The 18203-nt window shown below is 51.2% G+C and overlaps 1 protein-coding gene across 1 annotated transcript; it reads right to left on the bottom strand.

Moving 5' to 3' along the window:
* Positions 1-1652: 1652 nt before the first annotated feature.
* On the bottom strand, positions 1653-11818 carry TIMM17A (translocase of inner mitochondrial membrane 17A). Its single transcript, XM_082296203.1, has 6 exons — positions 11741-11818; positions 7062-7161; positions 5575-5638; positions 4695-4823; positions 4037-4147; positions 1653-2009 (listed from the first exon to the last, which is right to left on the bottom strand). Exons 1-6 carry the CDS (start codon positions 11764-11766, stop codon positions 1939-1941), a joined length of 501 nt encoding a protein of 166 aa, XP_082152329.1. The 5' UTR covers positions 11767-11818; the 3' UTR covers positions 1653-1938.
* Positions 11819-18203: the final 6385 nt, after the last annotated feature.

Below are 18203 nucleotides of genomic sequence, written 5' to 3'. Positions count from 1 at the left end.
TCTGGTTTTGGGGAAGGGGGAGAGAGGGCTCTGGCACCCCCAGGAGCAGGGCAGGAGCGCCCTGGGGCAGTGGGATCCCTCCAGCTGCGGTGGAGTCTGGACTGGGCTGGAATAAACGGGAAATTGGGGTGGTGTGGTGATGACAGGGCAGGAAGCCCAGCCCTGGCTGGTGACAGCTCTGGGCTGTGACTTCCCTTGGGGCTCAGCAGGGCAGGAGAGGTGTCACAGCCTGGCAGGACCATGCCAGAGGCTTCTCCTGGTGCACAGGGGACAGTGACTGTCAGGGTTTTAGAGGGGCAGAGGCCAGCACAGCAAAGCCCAGCTCAGGCAGCTGAAGGCCACTGCCTGACCTAGGGGTGAAGGAGCAGTGTGGGCAGAGCCACCACAGCCCCTGTGCCACCTGTTCCTGCCCTCCCCCACAGGTGGGGGCATCCTTTTGCTGAGCTGTTTGGATGTGGCCCAGCTTTGGAAACCCCCGAGGCTGGGGCTGGCGGGAGCCCCCAGCACAGGCAGCAGCAGGTCCTGCATCCCCCATCCCACCTGGGCAGAGCCTGACCAATCCTGTATCCCACCCCTCACCCAGGCTGAGCCTGCTCCCAGACACAGCACTGCTGGCAGAGGTCACCCCGTGCTCCAGGAGGTGACAGGGATGAGTGTCCACCCCGTTCCAGCAAAGCTCCATGATGCACAGCCAGGCCTGGGAGTGGCACCCTGGAGCTCCACATGGATCTGAACAACACCCGACTGCTCCTCCTCTGGAGGTTGGGAAAACACCAGGGATCTGAACACCCAGGTTTGGATACTCAGGGAATCCGCAAGTGTAATTGTCTCTCAGAGCACAGACACTCACCTGAAAACAGAAGAGACACCACCCGAGTGACACAAATAGAGAAAACTGCCTTCAAAATCTGCCCGAGGAACCAGGGAAGTGGCAAAGCAAGAAGAGCCTTTACACACACACAACACAAACACACAAAAGGCACTTTTGTGTGTAAGGGTTTGAAAATTACAAACCAGTGGTAACTCTGAGGGATGAGACACAAGCCCTGGTAGTCCGGGGGTGATTCTGGGAGGCAGGGGGGTGGAAGATGTCCCTTCTAAGGACACAGGAGATGATCAGGCTCTCACACGTGCGTGCACACCTCACACAACCCTAATCTACCCACGTGTCAACATTACTGTGAGCACTTCTGCTCCTTCCATCCTCTGCTTCCACTACATGGCTGACTTGGTTTCCTCCTCCCTGGGCAGAGGAAAAGCCAGGACTGGCTCAGATAACATTACTCAAGTCTTTCTGGATACTGTATCAGAAACTGCCAGCGCACAATAGCATCGAGTTAATTAATGAGTTGCAACAGAAGACGCTGCTGGATGTTATTTTGTAACTGCTGGCAAGAAGGAAGGGGCCTCCACGGCTGCAGTTTAAGGACAAAACCACAGAGCAGATGTGGTAACTCTGCTCAGGCCAGGATCCGAGATGAAAAGCAGGAGGCTGTGCTGGCAGCAGGTGCAATGCTTCCCCCTCCAGCCCCATAACCTAAATCCGACAGGGAAGAGGCTACCTTCCAGCTGTGTTCACTGCAGGTGCGACATCCCAGAGGAGACTCCAAGACTTTCACTCCAGTCTGCGTCCAAAGGATGACAAGACTCTCTTTGGTCCTTGTCTCAAACCTCCTTGTATTCTACCAGACACGTGTAACATTACAGCAACGGAATATATCAGGAATAAATAGATTTTCTTTTCTAAAAGTTCTCCTGAGCAGTTTGACATTAAGAAATGCTGCAGGTCCTCCTGGCATGGTGTGTAAGGGACAACCACTGGTGTTAAGTACAAACCCCCTCCGCATCCTCCAGGTGGGACCGCTCAGGAGCAGGGAAGGAAGTGGAAGAGGAGGAGGAAGAGGAGGAGGAAGAGGAGGAGGCGGTGGCCAGGGACCATCACTGGTACTGTCGGTAGTCGCTGAACGGGGGTGGCTGGAGCTGGGATGGATCCTCTGACAACTGTGGGCCTGGAGCAGGGACAGGGGAAAAGGCAAATGAATACCAAAAGACAAGAGATTCTGCCTATTAACAGGATTCACAACTGGTTTGTTTATATAAATCCCTCTTAAAATTAATCATAAATCCCGGAATGGTTTCGGTTTCATAAAAAGTTTCAAAAATTGCATAGAATCCCAGCCTGGCTTGGGCTGGAAGAGACCTTAAAGCTCATCCCATTCCCACCCCCTGCCATGGGCAGGGACACCTTCCACTATCCCAGGCTGCTCCAAGCCCCATCCAGCCTGGCCTTGGACACTGCCAGGGATCCAGGGGCAGCCACAGCTTCTCTGGGCACCCTGCGCCAGGGCCTCCCCACCCTCACAGGGAAGAATTTTTTTCCCAGCCTCCCATCTAACCCTGCCCTCTGGCAGTGGGAAGCCATTCCCCCTTGTTCTGTGACTCCTGGCCCTTGCCCAAAGACCCTATTCAGCTCTCTTTTAGGAAAAGTACACTGTGCAAGCTGCTCCGAAGACAAACCACTTCTCTCCAAGTTTCACAGAGTCATGGAATTGTGGAATGATTTGGGTTGGAAGGGACCTTAAAATTCGTCTTGTTCCATCCCTTGCCATGGACAGGGACACCTTGCACTAGACAAGGTTTTCTAGCACGGAAATGAGCTAGAGCAGGGAGAGGGAAATCTTTCCAGTCACATAAAGCAGCTGGAAACTTGCACGTTAGTGCCCTTGAGGTGACCTTGGCCCCTCTAGAAAGGTTTAACCACGCCCAACAATAAAGCAACCAGTGAAACGGAACAAGTGTGGAGTCAGCTTCCTGATCCACTGCCTGCTGCTGGAGGGAGCAACACAGCTGTGGTGGGACAATCCCGAGAGAATTCATCATCATGGACAGATGATACACTTTCTCCAAGGCAGATTAATTTCACAGCATCTTTAAAGAACAGAAATTGTCATAGTTTAGGTTGGATGAAGAATACTGGTGAACAAACCCAGAAGAGGATTCACTTGGGAAACAGTGACCTACTATTCATCCAACACTAGTGGGTTGTGTTCTTCCCAAAATAAGGTGGAGCATTTATCCTACAACGAAATGCTGGGAGAAGCTACCAGTGTTAAGCCTGAAGAGCAGAAGGCTCCAGGGAGATCTTAGAAACCGTTCCAGTGCCTAAAGGGGCTCCAGGAGAGCTGGAGAGGGACTTGGGACAAGAGCCTGGAATCACAGGACAAGGGGAATGGCTTCCCCCTGCCAGAGGGCAGGGATAGATGGGATATTGGGAAGAAATTCTTCCCTGTGAGGGTGGGGAGGACCTGGCCCAGTTTGCCCAAAGAAGCTGTGGCTGCCCCATGCCTGGAAGTTTCCAAGGTCAGGTTGGATGGGGCTTGGAGCAACCTGGGCTAGTGGAAACTGTTCCTGGCTATGGCAGGAGGTACAATGAGATGGGCTTTGAGGTCCCTGCCACCCCAAACCAGTCTGGGATTCTGTGACAGAGATATTTAGGATTTTCCACGGGAAGCATTCACACAACAGCTTCTGACTCAGTGAGAGCCCTGCTTGCATTTTACTTGGGAAAGAAGTCAGGGATGCAGATACTGAAGCAGTTTAGAAGAGAATCACCACCACCTTTTTTGGAAATCGTGTATCTGTATCTCCCAGGTCTTTATCATCTCTTTTAGCCCAGAGTTCCCCACACAGACCATGGCCTGCCAGAACCACCCATCTTTTCCACAACTTGCTGCCTGCCATTCCCTCAAACCATTGTGCCCCACCCCTGAGTAAAACCCTTCTGCCACCATGTGCCAGGTGTGTGGCAGAAGCCAGGGACAGCAGGGACATCCCTGCTCTCAGCCATGCCACCTCCAGTCTCCCAGCAGGAAGCAGCTGGTGATAACCTCGTGTCATCAGCACCTGCAGCTCCTCCTTGGCTTTCCACAGCCTCAGAAGCTGGCAGGGCAGTGCAGATTCACTCTAGGGTAAGAAGATGACTGCCAGGGGCACATCAGCAAAGCAAACCCTTGTGACACATCCTCTGGCTCCTTACCATTTGGGAACTGTGTGGAGGCAAATCTTGTCAGCAGAATTCCTGCTCCTTCAATCAAGGCCAGGAGAATTCCTCCCATCGCAGCAGATCCGACCATGGCAACAGGGCCATCTGGGAATGAAAAGCACAAACCAATGCTTTTCATTTCTTTGCTACATGTCAGAATCTACTGAATCCTAGGATGGTTTGGGCTGGAAGAGACCTTAAAGATCATTTTGTTCCCCCCCCTGCCATGGGCAGGGGCACCTTCCACTGTCCCAGGCTGCTCCAAGCCCCATCCAACCTGGCCTTGGACACTGCCAGGGATCCAGGGGCAGCCCCAGCTGCTCTGGGCACCCTGTGCCAGGGCCTGCCCACCCTCTTTGTGCAGTCTTGATCTCTCCTAAAGCAGACTCAGAGCAGTAATTTTGCATCCATTAAGCTGCATTAAAGGATAATTACTGGGCAGCTCCCTCTGCCCTCCCTTCAAGGAACACCAGGAACATTTGAGAGCCTGATTATTACTTTCCTAAGCAGAGGAGAAAAGCTTCAGATTATTTTTCAGCATCTGAGACAGCAAATTCCAATTTGGGTGCCACAGACTGTTGCTTTGCTATAACAATGAAAACTGTACATTTAGAGAGCACGAGGTTTTCAACTGGTATCCCTAGTTTCTTACTTCTTGCAGCTAAAATGGCTCCAGTCAGGGCTCCGCTCGTGATGGAATTCCAGGGATCTTCCTTCCCTCTCATCCTGACCATACTGCAGTCAATCATGGAGAAGAGACCTCCCCAGACAGCAAAGCTCCCTGTTCCAAATCAAACCAAAGCCACTTTGGAGAGAGCAGAGAAGCCAGTTGTGCTGCACAAGAGGTGCTGTGGCATTACTGTGCTCCCTTTCAGACATGAAGTAAATTCTAACTCATGAAGAACCAAATACAGGTTAAAATAAATACAGGAAAATTTCCAACTTGTCATTATCCCCCTCTCCCCCCATTTTATATATCATCTCACTAATCTACAATTAACTACAGAAAGTTTATCAAACTGTGATTATAATGGAACTTTCATCCTAACAAAGTCAGATTAGCTAAGGGAACTTCCAGATGTATCCCTTTTTAACGTATTTCCTCACAGACAACGATGCAGAGTCATGTCACACCTCACACCACACCCAACCCTGCTCCTGGGGCCTCAGGAGCTCAGCATCCTACAGCACATGCAGGGACACCCCCAAGTTCTATTTTTGATCCAAGCTGGATCACTTCTTGTAATGAGTTAGTTTTATCTTAACCCCCTGCACACCACGAAGAGGCTCCAGGGAGCTCTGCTGTTCATGGCCAGTTATTACTGCTGGCTTATCACTCCAGGAACACAGACTGTTTCCTTCCCAACCAAACTCATTTTGGATCTATCAGAACTCTATTTAGTCATTGCTTGGGCCAACAAACCTGCTGAGACCCAGCTCAGGTGTCAGTGCACCTCCACCATGTAACATTTCCAAACTCTTGTTATCTGCCAACAGTCAATTCTGTGCAACAAAACCCCAAAATTCATTACCTCCCAGTTGTGGAGCTCTGGTTTTAATGGCTGTCAAACTGCCACGCAGCCGGTGGTTGACACCCTAAAATAAGAGAATTTAGGTAAAATAAAACAGTAAAATCTTACAGCCAAGCTGAGTCTGTATTGCAAAAACCTGCCAAAGGTCCAACACCCTTCTGAGCCCCCTCAGCAGCTTGCGAGGAGCTGAGACAAAGTGTGCTTTACACCTATTTCACTATTTATCACTCCCTTACAATATTCCTGTCAGGTACATATGGGAATTACAGTTACCAGGCAGGAAACAATTTGGGTTCACAGTCTGAGGGGCCCAGTGTGACTGAAGGAGGCATTACAGTAACATTTTAGCAGGATAAGCAGCGATTTTTCACATGTATCATTTTTTCTTCCTATCTGATGGGCAATCCCACTGGCTGTGCCACTTCAGTCATTCCTGCAGGTGGAATATACAGTCTTTGTAGCCAAGAGAAGTGAAGTCATGCTGAGCCTTCCAGAGTCCAATACTCAACATGTCACCCAGGACCTCACAGAACAATTACACATTTTCCCACACTTTAACACAGTTTAAAGAATATCCACCAAGTTTTATTTTTGTTACAATCACACAGAAGTGAGGATAGGTATATTTAGCAAGTCCTAAGCAATATTAAGAATCTAATTAAGCACACAGTCCTTTTCAAGTGAAGTGTCTGCAGGATCTGACTAGTTCGGAAAGTTAATTATTAAACCCACCTCAAACCAACAGCTAATTGTCAGAGTAACATCAAAAACACCTTTTATATGAAGTCAGAGAAATTTTAAAACAAATGTTCAAGTAGCAATTAGATCTTAATTTATCATATGTCTCTGCAATGGGTTTATAGCCAAAATTTTGCAGCAGAAGTCCTGAAAGTGAAAACCAACTTGCATCAGCAAACCTTCACTGCCGTGTTTACTCACTCCTGCATTGAAACCAAACCTGAGCACCGAAAAACTGAGTTAATAAAAAGGGCAATGATTAAATAAGAGATTAATTAAAGAAAATTATACCTTTTAATATAAATCTGAAGGAGAAAAAGACTCTTTCATTGAGTCATTCCACGTTTCAAAAGAAAGGAAGAGGCCAGGAAAGGAAGGAGAGCCCAGGCTTCATGTCCCTCCATGCAGACAGAACCACAAGCAGGAGAGCAGCCAAGGTGGATGTTTCCTGCTGCACTTCCCCATCCCAAGGGAAATGTTCATCACTTAGGGAGGAACAAGCTACCAGTATCCCATTGTGGCCACCAGAGCAAACGGGGAAGCAGCAATTTTATCCCAAAAACTGAAGGACCCCACAGATCTTGAGCCAGGACAGATTCTCATGGTCTGGATTAACGATGTACAGGTCTTTAATCAGCCCTGCTCCCTGCACAGGGATTTCCTCTCCTTGCCCTTCACTGCCACGCTCCCTGGGGAAGGACAGTGGAGGCAAGAGTGCAGTCCATGCACCTTCAGAGCATTTTACTCACCACTGGGGAATTTCGGAAGCCTTTGATAGCCTGGAAAATGCCCCCTCCTATGGCCCCCATGGTGAAGGCCCCTCCACAGTCATCCACTATCCTCCAGGGACTGGAAAGAAAAATAGAGATGAAAATATTAAATCCCATCATGTTAAACCGTGTAAGGGACTGGGATGGATCCAGCACTTCAGCACTGGTGTAACTGGGGTGAAGATAGAGCCTGGTGGCTTTTCTGTTTCACATCCAGCTCACTGAGCAGGCAGCAACAAAGAAAACAAGAATATTACAGGAAAACAAACTCAACCTTTGCCAGAGTCTCCTGGCCCACTTCCCTGGAGTGGGAAGTAGCAATTATACAGAAATGCCTGAACTCCTCACACAAGGCAGAGACATACTTCCATCATGGAAAACTCCTGCAGAATTCCAGCTCTGCCCTACTTACATACTGTAAATAGCTTTAAATTCCCTGATCTCATTCTTCTCTTGACCTACAGAGAACTGAGGTAGCAAATTCCATGAGACTCTGCTCCCAGTTGGCACAAAACACATTTTCTTGAATCACTCGCTCTTTTCATTAGTTCTGCTTATTTAAGTGAGACTTCAAAGTTACCTTTGCTGAGCTGGAAAGGTTTTTCCTCATGCACTCTGGATCTTTGAAGTCCACCCAAACAAAACAGAGATCCCTTCAGAGGTGTAGCAGCCACAATTCCTGCTCCAACATCACAGAGCAGCCAGGAAAACCCTGCACAGAAGCATCTTCCTGCAGCACAGGCTGTCAGCACCTGCCAGGGGAGCCTTCATTTGGGGTTCAGAACCTCTGCCAAGAACTGGAGCCTTGCAACCCTAAACCAAACTCCTAGACTAGGTGAGCTTTAAGATGCCATTAACTTCTGTTGTTCACTGTGGGTAATTTCAGAGCATAAAATAACAAAGCTGTTTGGTTTCTTTCATCTTGTATTGAGATCTTCCAGCCAAGCACTCAGGTAATTTAACTCCTGCACTGCCAACAACCAGAAAATGCAAAAATCAGCCTAAAATAGCATGAAGGTCACAAATCTGAGCACCATGGCAAGCTCGGTGTTTATGTCAGGTAGGAACATCAATAAGTATTTCCAATTTCACTTGGAATGTCATGTTTCTGTTCCTGAGGACCCCCTACAGCTTCCAGCTCCTGCACATGAGGACACCAGCCCTGACCTGCCACCTCCCCACCTTACAGACCTCCTCTAGCGAGGGGTGACAAACCTGCCTCACTGTGCTGCAGGCTTTGCCACAAAGTGTTTTGTTCCTGAACAAAGTATCTCTAATTTGCAGTCCCTTCTCCTGCATGTCCTCCCTGGCTCCTCACGTTCACGACCTACTTCCAAATCTCCTCCTGCACAGCCAGCCCTGCCCCCTTCCCAAGGGAACTCCTGTGTACACAGGTCACACTCAGTGCTGCCTTCGCTTTTGTACCTTGGATCCATGGGTTGTTCCCAAGGCACCAGGAGCCCACCCAAGCGTCACCACTGAGTGTCCCCAGTGACAGCCACATCCAGCTCCCAAACCCACATGGCCTCAGGAAGCAAGGCAGTCTATTTTATCCTTCATCACCTCCTGTTTGTCTGCCCTGCCTGCACATGGTCTCGTCCTACCTCATTACAACCCCCTCAGCCCTGACTGCATTCAATAATTCAACAGTTTATTTTCCTTCTGCTCTTTCCTGCACCAGGAAAAGGTTCCAGGCACACTCTTGTCTGAGATGCCAAGATGAAAAGCAACTCAAAGTCTTTCTTCTCAGGGATTTTTTGTTGTTTTGCTCTCACATCTCCTGTGCAGTTTTTGATCTCCCCTGTTATGAATAACACATCTCATCCCAATTCTCTCCCTTTGTTAACTCTCAAAGAGTGATCTTGTTAAAAGGCTTTTTGGAAACCTAAATGGATTATGTAAAGCTGGCGTCCCTTATGCACAAAGTCAAGGAATTCCAATCTACAAATCATGGCTGCTTTTTCCTGAAGCCTCTTAATGAGACCCCAATCACGGAATGCTTCCCTCTTTAACCTCATTAGCTGTTACCTTTGGGCTTCCTAATTTTCCTTTTAAACTACTCTCCAAGATTTTCTGAGCTTTTAAATGAGAGAACCTCTTTGATCCCAGCACAGCCAGCCTGTGTGTCAGCTCCTCCAAACTCTCTCAAAGCTGACACAAAATACCCCCAGCCCTGGCACTGCTTGACCTCATAGAGAATTGGAGGAGAAGAGATTATTCCACTGTTAATCTGGCACTTATCTACAAGCACAGTATTACTGTTAATTGTTTCCCTGACTGAGGGAAGCCCCAGCTGCAGGGAAATGACATGTGGGTAAGGTCGGGTCCCTGATGGCACCAGAGATTTCTCAGAGATGAAGAGAGCAGAGGGCAAGACTTCACTTTTCCCAGGGCTCCGGGGCAGCCACAAACCAGCTCTGGATGCCTGAGAGAGGGGTGAGTCCTCCCTCCAAGCCCCACGGCATCCTGCAGTTCTCCTGACAGCTGGAAAACTACTGGAATCAGAGGCCACCACACTTTAAATGAACAAAGGGGCCTTTTCTCTCTGCGCCAGTGGCTCATAGGGAACCCGCCTGGCCCCAGGATAGCAGCTCCTGGGGGCTGGGTAACTGGGTGACCAGCAGCAAAGGGGTCAGAACAATGGAGGACACCAGCAGCTCCCCATGGCTTGGCAGTGAAACATCTCTATTGCACAGCATTAAGGACACAGGTTCAAGCTGTGCCTGGGAAGGGTCAGGTTGGATATCAGGAGGAATTTCTCCACAGAAAGGACTGTCAGGCATTGGAAGGGGCTGCCCAGGGAGGCAGTGGAATCTCTGTCCCAGGAGGTGTTCAAGGAATGACTGGATGTGGCACACAGTGCTCTGGTCTGTTTGACAAGGTGGGGATAGGGCACAGGTTGGACTTGATGGTCTGAGAGGTCTTTTCCAGTCTCAGTAATTCTGGGATTTCCTGGAGCCCACAGCAATCTTTTAATAAATACAATTTACTCTGCTCATGACCAGACTTTATGCTGCAAAAAGGCAGGGGTGGCATTTATGGAGAAACTTAATACATGTCAGCAGAGCAACCTGCAAAGTTTGGGAAAAGCCTCATGCACAGTCACAGATCTCTGTCTGCAAAGGCAAGCAGAATCTCAGGACGATTGGGGCTGGAAGGGACCTTAAAGCTCAGACCATTTCACCCCCTGCCATGGGCAGGGACACCTTCCACTAGCCCAGGCTGCTCCAAGCCCCATCCAGCCTGGCCTTGGACACTTCCAGGCACAGGGCAGCCACAGCTGCTCTGGGCACCTTGTGCCAGGGCCTCCCCACCCTCATAGGGAAGAATTGTTTTCCCAGCCTCCCATCTAACCCTGCCCTCTGGCAGTGGGAAGCCATTCCCCCTTGTTCTGTGATTCCAGGCCCTTGTCCCAAGTCCCTCTCCATGCTGAGAGAGAACTCTGCCCAGGATTCAGTAACCCTGCACCTGAGCTTGCATTTAATCCTTTTATTACTACAAATACAACCTTTGACTTGCAACCAATGTGTTTGTGCAGGTCTACAAAGACAGTGCTGAACCATGACAGGATTCAGACACTGCCAGTTTGCCATGGAGAGGGCCAGGGGGCTGGGCTAGGCTTATGGAAATAGGCAAGGAGAGGGGCAGGGCAACTGGGGGGTGAGGGGAGCCTGGGGAGGCCAAGGATGAGGGGGAACTTGGGGGCTGAGGGGAGTTTGAGGATGAATTAAGGGTGAGAGAAGGCTGAGGAGGGGGTGGGGGAGGCTGAGGATGGAGGAAACTGAGGATGAGGGAGAGAACTGAGAAAGAATTAGGGGTGAGAGAAGGCTGAGTGGGGCGTGGGGGAGGCTGAGAGTGAAGGGGGCTGTAGATGAAGGAAGGCTGAGATGAAGTGCTGAAAATGGTGGCTCTGAGGATCGGGGGGCTGCGGATAAGAGGAAAGACTGAGGACGGGGGACTGAGATGGTGGCTGAGGGGGGACTGAGAACTGGAGGGGCTGTAGGTCGGGGGGAGACATGAGGCGAGCTGAGAACGAGGGGGGATTGAGGATGGATAGTCTGAGAATGACGAAAGGACTGAGGATGAGGAGGGGAGCTGAGAATGAGGAGCCTGTGAATGAGGGAGAGACTGAGAATGTGAGCAGCTGAGGATGAGGGGGGATTGAGGATAGGGAGGCCGATGACGGGGGGCTGAGGCCGAAGGGGGTTGAGGATGAGGAGGCACTAAGGATAAGGGAAGGCTGGAAGGGAAGCTGAGCATAAGGGACAAGAGATGGGGCTGCGAATAAAGGGGTGCTGAAGGACCGAAGCGCTGCCCGACATGGGACCGTCACTGCAGCGCCCTCCGCCCCCGGAGCCGCATGAGCGGCGCAGGCCGCAGGGCCCCGTCGGCTCCTGGCCGCTCCGGGAGGCCGCGCGGGGCTCGGCAGCGGCGGGGTTCGGCTGCCCCGGCCCCGAGCGGGCCCCGCGGAGCGGCCTCCGCCGCTTCCCTCAGGGGGCCCCACCAAGGTCAACCCCGCCCCTCCGACGGGAGCGGCCCCGGGCGCGCCCGCAGCGCTCCCCCGCCCTTTCCCGGCGCTCGCGGATCCCGATCCCGATCCCGATCCCGATCCCGATCCCGATCCCGATCCCGGCCCAGGCACGCTTCGCTCCCCTCACCAGGGCTCGCGCGCGTACTCCTCCATCTTGCCGGGCCCCACCACCTCCCCGCGCGCGATTGGCTGCGGCGGCCGCACGCCGGCCAATGGCAGGGGAGGGCGGGACGAAGCGCGAGGCAGGGAGGTGTCTGCGCGTGCGCCATGCCCGGCCCCGCCCCCTGCGCTGATTGACAGGCGCCGTGATGGTGGGCGTGTCGCCGGGCCGTGAGGGGACAAATCCCGGAGCGGGGAATGCAGTGGGTGGGACGGGCCTTAAATCTCATCCAGCGCCACGCTCCGCCCCGGGCAAGGATACTTCCGCTATCCCAGGCTGCTCCAAGCCCCGTCCAGCCTGGTCTTGGACACTACCAGGGATGGGGCAGCCACAGCTTCCCTGGGCAACCTGGGCCAGGGCGTCCCCGCCCTCACAGGGAGAGGAATTCCTTCCCGATATCCCATCTAAGCCTTTGTCCTGCCACTCTAGGCCCTTGTCCAAAGTTCCTCTCCTAAAAGTTCTCTTTTAGGAGCAGTACCTGTGCAAGCTGCTCCAAGGACAAACCACTCTGCTCCAAGTTTCATGAAATCATGGAGTTGTTTGGCTTCGAAGGGACCTTAAAGCTCATCCTGTTCCATCCCCTGCCGTGGGCAGGGACATCTTCCACTGTCCCAGGTTGCTCCGAGCCCTGTCAGTCTGGAATGTCAGGGCCCAAGCCCACGCCATTCCCGATGCTGCTGCAGGAGCTGGGCTGACCTCGCATGTCCCAGGGGATGCTCCTGTGGCTCTGTGTACAGCTGGAAGCGGGGACTTGACATCCCTTCCACCAGGTCAGTTCCCTGGGCAGGCAGAGCTGGAATGCAGAGAACAGTGTCCGTGATGGCAGGAGATTCCCGGGCAGCTTGCAAAGCTCTCGGCACAAGATGAGGCTGTTCCCTCTTGTCCCATCGCTTCAACCCTCCTGTCAGGGAGTTGTGGAGCACAAGAAGTTCCCCTCCCAGCCTCATTTTCTGCCCTGGAGCCTTGCCCCGTCCAGTGCTTTGCAGCCACTCGAGGTTCTAAATTGCTTATTCTTTTCTACTCCTAATTTAACATTACACGCTCTGCTGTCCTGTAAGGGCAGCAAATCATTCGGTAGCAAAAACTGAGTGCAAAACAAGTTGTTCTCCAACAACTTAATTGTTTTAATATGGCTGAAGCACCAGGAAGGAGCTAGAATGCTCCACCTGCTGTGCTGGGTTTTGATGCTTTAAAAGACTCCTAGGGTTTCACGAACAGGTGTGTTTGACCTCATTTAAGGTGGGGGGTGGGAGTCATGCAATTTTGGAGATTCCTGGGAGGTGCTATTGTGGCTTCTGCTTTGGCCAAAAAGGGGAGATGGGAAAAGTAGAAAATCGTGGCCTCTCTCAGCCACCAGGGCAGCTCTCCCCACTCCTGTGTCCTCTGGTACTGCTGTGGTTTCGTCCCCCTGTGTGGGGCAGTGGTGAGGCAACACCTCCAATCCTGGGGTCAGTTCTAGGCACCTCAATTCCAGAAGGACACTGAGGGGCTGGAGCACGTCCAAAGAAGGGAACGGAGCTGGGGAAGGGTCTGGAGCACCAGGAGTGGCTGAGGGGCTCAGCCTGGAGAAGAGGAGGCTCAGGGAGGACCTGCTCACTCTCCAAAGTTCCCTGACAGGAGGGTGCAGCCAGGGCAGGGGGGGAGGGGGTGTGTAGTGGTTTGGTCCAAAATACTCATTACTGTTTATCTGCTGTGAGATAAGAATTAGGAGAAATGCAAAGCAGGCACCAAACTTGAAAGAATATAAAGTTTATTAACAGACCTAAAAGAGGGAAAAAAAAAATTATACCACCTTCAGAACTCTCCTCCTCCCCCCACCTTCCTCCCTTCTCCCACTGACAATGTGAAAAAACAACCCTTAAGATGTTCAGTCTGTTTACCACTTTCATAATAACCTTGTTTAGTCCATTTAGAAAGAGAAGTCTCTTCTTGCTCATGCTATGAAAACATTATCACAACGAGACAGCCGCCCACTTCCAAATATTGTTCAGTCCATTTAGGAAGAGGAGTCTCTCTGCCTGCGTGTGAGTCCTTTCCCCCGACTTGCAGCTTTTCCCGCAACTGCTTTCGAGGGTCCACTCTTGAAGTTTCTTGGGGTACAATTTTAAGGTTGAGCCGTTCAGAAACAAAAACAGAGGCCCTTCTCCTTCCCTGGGAGCAAAGGGTCTTCATCATCTTCATCGTTAAGACTATCTCTGGGAGCATCTCTAGGTACTGAGGTTTTCTCCTTTCCCATTTGGAGCAAAAGTCCTCATCTGGTTCATCTCTAGGGACTGAGGTTTTCTCCTTTCCCGTTTAGAGCAAAAGTCCTCATCTGGTCCATCTCTCCCTGTCCAAACTTCTCATGAAATTACAGCTGCGTCAGCATCTGCCTATCTCAGCGCAGGTGCTTTTGCTTACGAGTTGAACACTCCACCCCCCATATCTTCATGGAATTACAACGGGATACTCTGATATATCATAGCTTCACAACAGAATTTCAGCTTTAAGCATCTCCTCTCTCTCTTCCCTCAGGTTTTCAGCTCTTCACAGCAGTAAAAGGGTTAATCTCACCTCGGCCTTGCAGCCTTGCAGCTGGAGTGTTGAATTTTTCTTATCGAAGTGGAGAGGGGGGAGAGCGTGGAGAGGGGGGAGAGCCGAGCCGCTCCGGCTGCCCACGGCAAGGCAGTGGGGGGGGTTCCACGGCTGGAACAGGTCCATGGCTCCAGGATGGCCGTGGCCCGGCCCGGCCTGGCCCAAGCAGGGCCTGGCCGGGCCCGCTGGCCCCCACACGGGGCCCGCAGCCACCTGTGCCAGCGCCGGAAACGAGAGAGAGCTTGGAGGGGGAGTTTGCCTATTCTTAAATGTGGATCACAGAGGTGTTCACAACTTTAAGTGGCTTAGAGAATTGTCCATATTCAAACTGGCCAGCTGATAGATTCTATCAGTTCCCAGAGGAAACTGTAAGCACCCCTTAGCAAGGACGTCCCTTCCGGGACTATGCTTGCTAACCTATGACAGGGTGTCAGGCTCTACTCCCAGGGAACAGGGACAGGACAAGAGGAAATGGCCTCAAGCTGTGCCAGGGGAGGTTCAGTTTGGATACTGGGGAAAATTTCTTCCCGGAAAGGTTGATCAGGCCCTGGCACAGCTGCCCAGGGCAGTGGTGTAATCACCATCCCTGAAGGGATTTACAAAACATGTGGATGTGGCACCTGGGGACATGGGTCAGTGGTGGCCTTGGCAGTGCTGGGGGAACTTAGAGGGCTTTTCCAAACTCAACAATTCCATTATTTTGTGACTCCTCCCATACTGGTCTGACCCTGTTGCCTAATGAGTGGTATGTTCATTAAATCAGGCTGAATGGTCACTCTGGTCCTGCCTTTCACAAGCTGTGGGAGAGCTGGTGAAACACGGTGACTCCATGAGGTGCAGGAGCTTCAGAATCACCTGAAGGACTGGGTGGCACCCGTGGGACAGGCTCAGGGAAGATGTTCAAGGGCTTTCTGGGATTTCTGAGTTTCCCCACAGCCAGGATTTGGTTCATTTCCCAAAATATATAGTCTTCTCCACTCTTGCTGTCGTGTGAGCATGTGTCTGAAGAGGAGGTTTTGGATAAAGATGCATTTGGTTTGGGAGAGATGTGACTTCTCTCACTGGCCACAAGACACCCACTGCCTGTTGTGGCCAGGCAGGGAAATGTCACTCTTCAGCAAACAGCTTAAGAAATTATAAAAAGATCAGTTTTCAACCTCTCCTCCTGTGGGCTCTGAAGGAAAGGGAAAGAAAACAGACTAGAGGAATCCATTTAAAGTTCAGCTGTCCTTTATCAGCTAATAGGGAAAAATAAAGGCAGATGGATGGTCCCAGGTGGCAATGAGAGAGGTGGGGGCACGGAAGGCTTTCTCAACTCTGCCAGAGTTTGTAAATATGCCTGGAAAAGCTGCTTAATCTGCCTCTGTCTCTGTCCCTCCTCTCTAATGGCTTGTTGTGGTGCTTCAAAGCGAGTGGTTTGGAAATATTCATTAGTGCCCTCGAGGTGTTGGTTGCCATGGAGATGGGAACCCTATAAATCCAAGACTGACAGATTCAGAGCTGCCAGGAGCCTCCTGTGTGCCAAACTACACCGTATCCCACTGCTCTGAGCCACACAGGGCCTGGACCATTTCTCTGATGAGGAGAGACTGCAGGAGCTGAGCCTGGTTAGTCCTGAAAACACTGAGAGGGGATCCCATCAATCCAGACAAATATCTCCAAGGGGTGTCAGAGGATAGTGCCAGACTCTTTTCAGTGGTGCTCAGTGACATGATGAGAAGCAATGGCCATAAACTAAACCACAAGAAGTTTCACCTCAACATGAGGAAGAGCTTCTTTCCATGAAGGAGGGCAGAGCACTGGAACAGCTGCCCAGGGGCAGTGGGGAGTCTCCTTCTCTGGAGATACTCCAAGCCCACCTGGAAGTGTTCCTGTGTCACCAGGTAACCCTTCCTGGGCAAGGGGGTCAGACTGGGTGATCTCCAGAGGTCCCTTCCAACCCCAGCAATTCTGGGGTTCTGGGATTCTGTACTTCACTAGTCCCCACTGTGGTGGCTGAAACCAGCTCCGGGGCGTGGCCCAAGGGTCCCCAAACACATCCCCAGTCCCAGCTGTTGGTAGCCCATGAAGAACCAGTCAGTGCAGACATATCCAGAACTCCTCTTATTCTGGGGTGAAAATACAAAATTTCTTTCTGGTGTTTTCTTTCTACAGCCTCAAGAACCCTGTGGAATATGGTCTAACAGAACTGTGCCCATATCCCAGTTAAAAACAGCTGTGTGATGGTAAAGATAAATCACACTGAGACCATCCACTCTAAACCGTGACAAGTTTAGGATGTCCCCTGCTTCTCTCCCAGATCTTCTGCTAATGTAGGAATATTCCCCCACAAAAGGATGCTCTGTTCTACCTCTGCCCAGCTCTGTGGTGCAGGGGAGGAGTGCACAGCAGATGTGGACTCCTGGATCAGGAAAGGATGGGTGATACTTCAGGAGAAACTTGGAGTCTCCCAGGCCACATTCACAGCTTCTTAGGGAATTTGGCACGTGGTACTTCTCATCACAAGAATCGAGGTTCAGGAATGACAAAATAGAGATTTTATCAAGGTGTTGATAGTGATTTTATTCTGTTGAAAACCAATTTACAATATGGGATAGTTTGCAGTGATTTACTATGAAGGAAAGGCAGACAGAGAAAATTCCAGATTTCCCTTTTAAGTAGAAGGATTCTTTCTCTTACTTAGCATTGCAGATTGTCCCTGGGGCTGTCTGCATGTCCTGTCCCTGGAGCCAGGGTTGGCACACCTGGGAATGCTTGGATTGTTCCAAGAAGAGGCAGACACAAAGACGTGATTCCTCACTGCCTTTTTGTTGTGCGCTTTCCAGTTGGGAAATGAGCTTCCAGTTTGTTGCTCATCTCTTATAAACACTTGATGACTGAGCACAACAAGGCCCTAGAAATACTGGAGGGTTGGACATCTATGGAATAGCATAATGGACTTGTTTAGGTTGGAAAAGATCATCAAGTCCAGCTATTCCCCCAGAACTACCACTAACCCAGTAAATTCCTCCAGGGATGTGGATTCCACCACTGCTCTGGGCAGCTGTGCTAGGACTGGGCAATCCTTTCAGAGAAGAAATTTTCCCAATATCCAACCTAAACTTCCCCTGATGCAACTTGAGGCCATTTCCTTTTGTCCTGTCTCTTGCTCCCTGGGAGCAGAGCCTGACACCCACCTAGGTTCACCCTCCTGTCAGTTAATTTCTTCCATCCCCAGACTCTGTAACTCAAATGTCTCATCCAAAACACACAGTGTTAAAACATTTCCAGCCTTGTATCCTGAAAAGTGACCAGACAGGATCTTAGAGAGGTCCAGGGCTGTATTAAGGTGGAACAAACAAGACACTCATTTGGCTTCTTCAGGCAAAGACAGCACCAAATGGGCACCAAACACTAAATTCACTGTGGTTTCTGTTGCCCTCAGCACTGTCACAGCTGTGGCAGTGTTGGGGAAGGAGAGTCAAAGAGGAAAGAGAGGGACTTCTCATCAGGAGCTGGAGTGACAGGACAAAGGGGAATGGCTTCCTAGTGCCAGAGGGCAGGGTTAGATGGGATATTGGGAAGAGATTCCTCTCTGTGAGGGTGGGGAGGCCCTGGCACAGGGTGCCCAGAGCAGCTGTGGCTGCCCCTGGATCCCTGGCAGGCCAGGCTGGATGGGGCTTGGAGCAGCCTGGGCTAGTGGAAGGTGTCCCTGCCTACAGTAGGGGGTAGAACGTGGTGAGCTTTAAGGTCGTTTCCAACCCAGACCATCCCATGATTCTCTCTCTGAGGCCAGCTGGGAAAGAGAATGGCTGTGTCCTCCCAGTGCAAGTGAGCACCAAGACCAGGGTTGCAGAGTCAGGGAAACAGAAGTGAT

This window comes from Coloeus monedula, assembly GCF_965178545.1.
Source record: "Coloeus monedula genome assembly, chromosome: 23".
NCBI lineage: Eukaryota > Metazoa > Chordata > Aves > Passeriformes > Corvidae > Coloeus > Coloeus monedula.
Note: the sequence above shows the minus strand (reverse complement) of the source record. Positions and strands in the feature narration are given on the sequence as shown.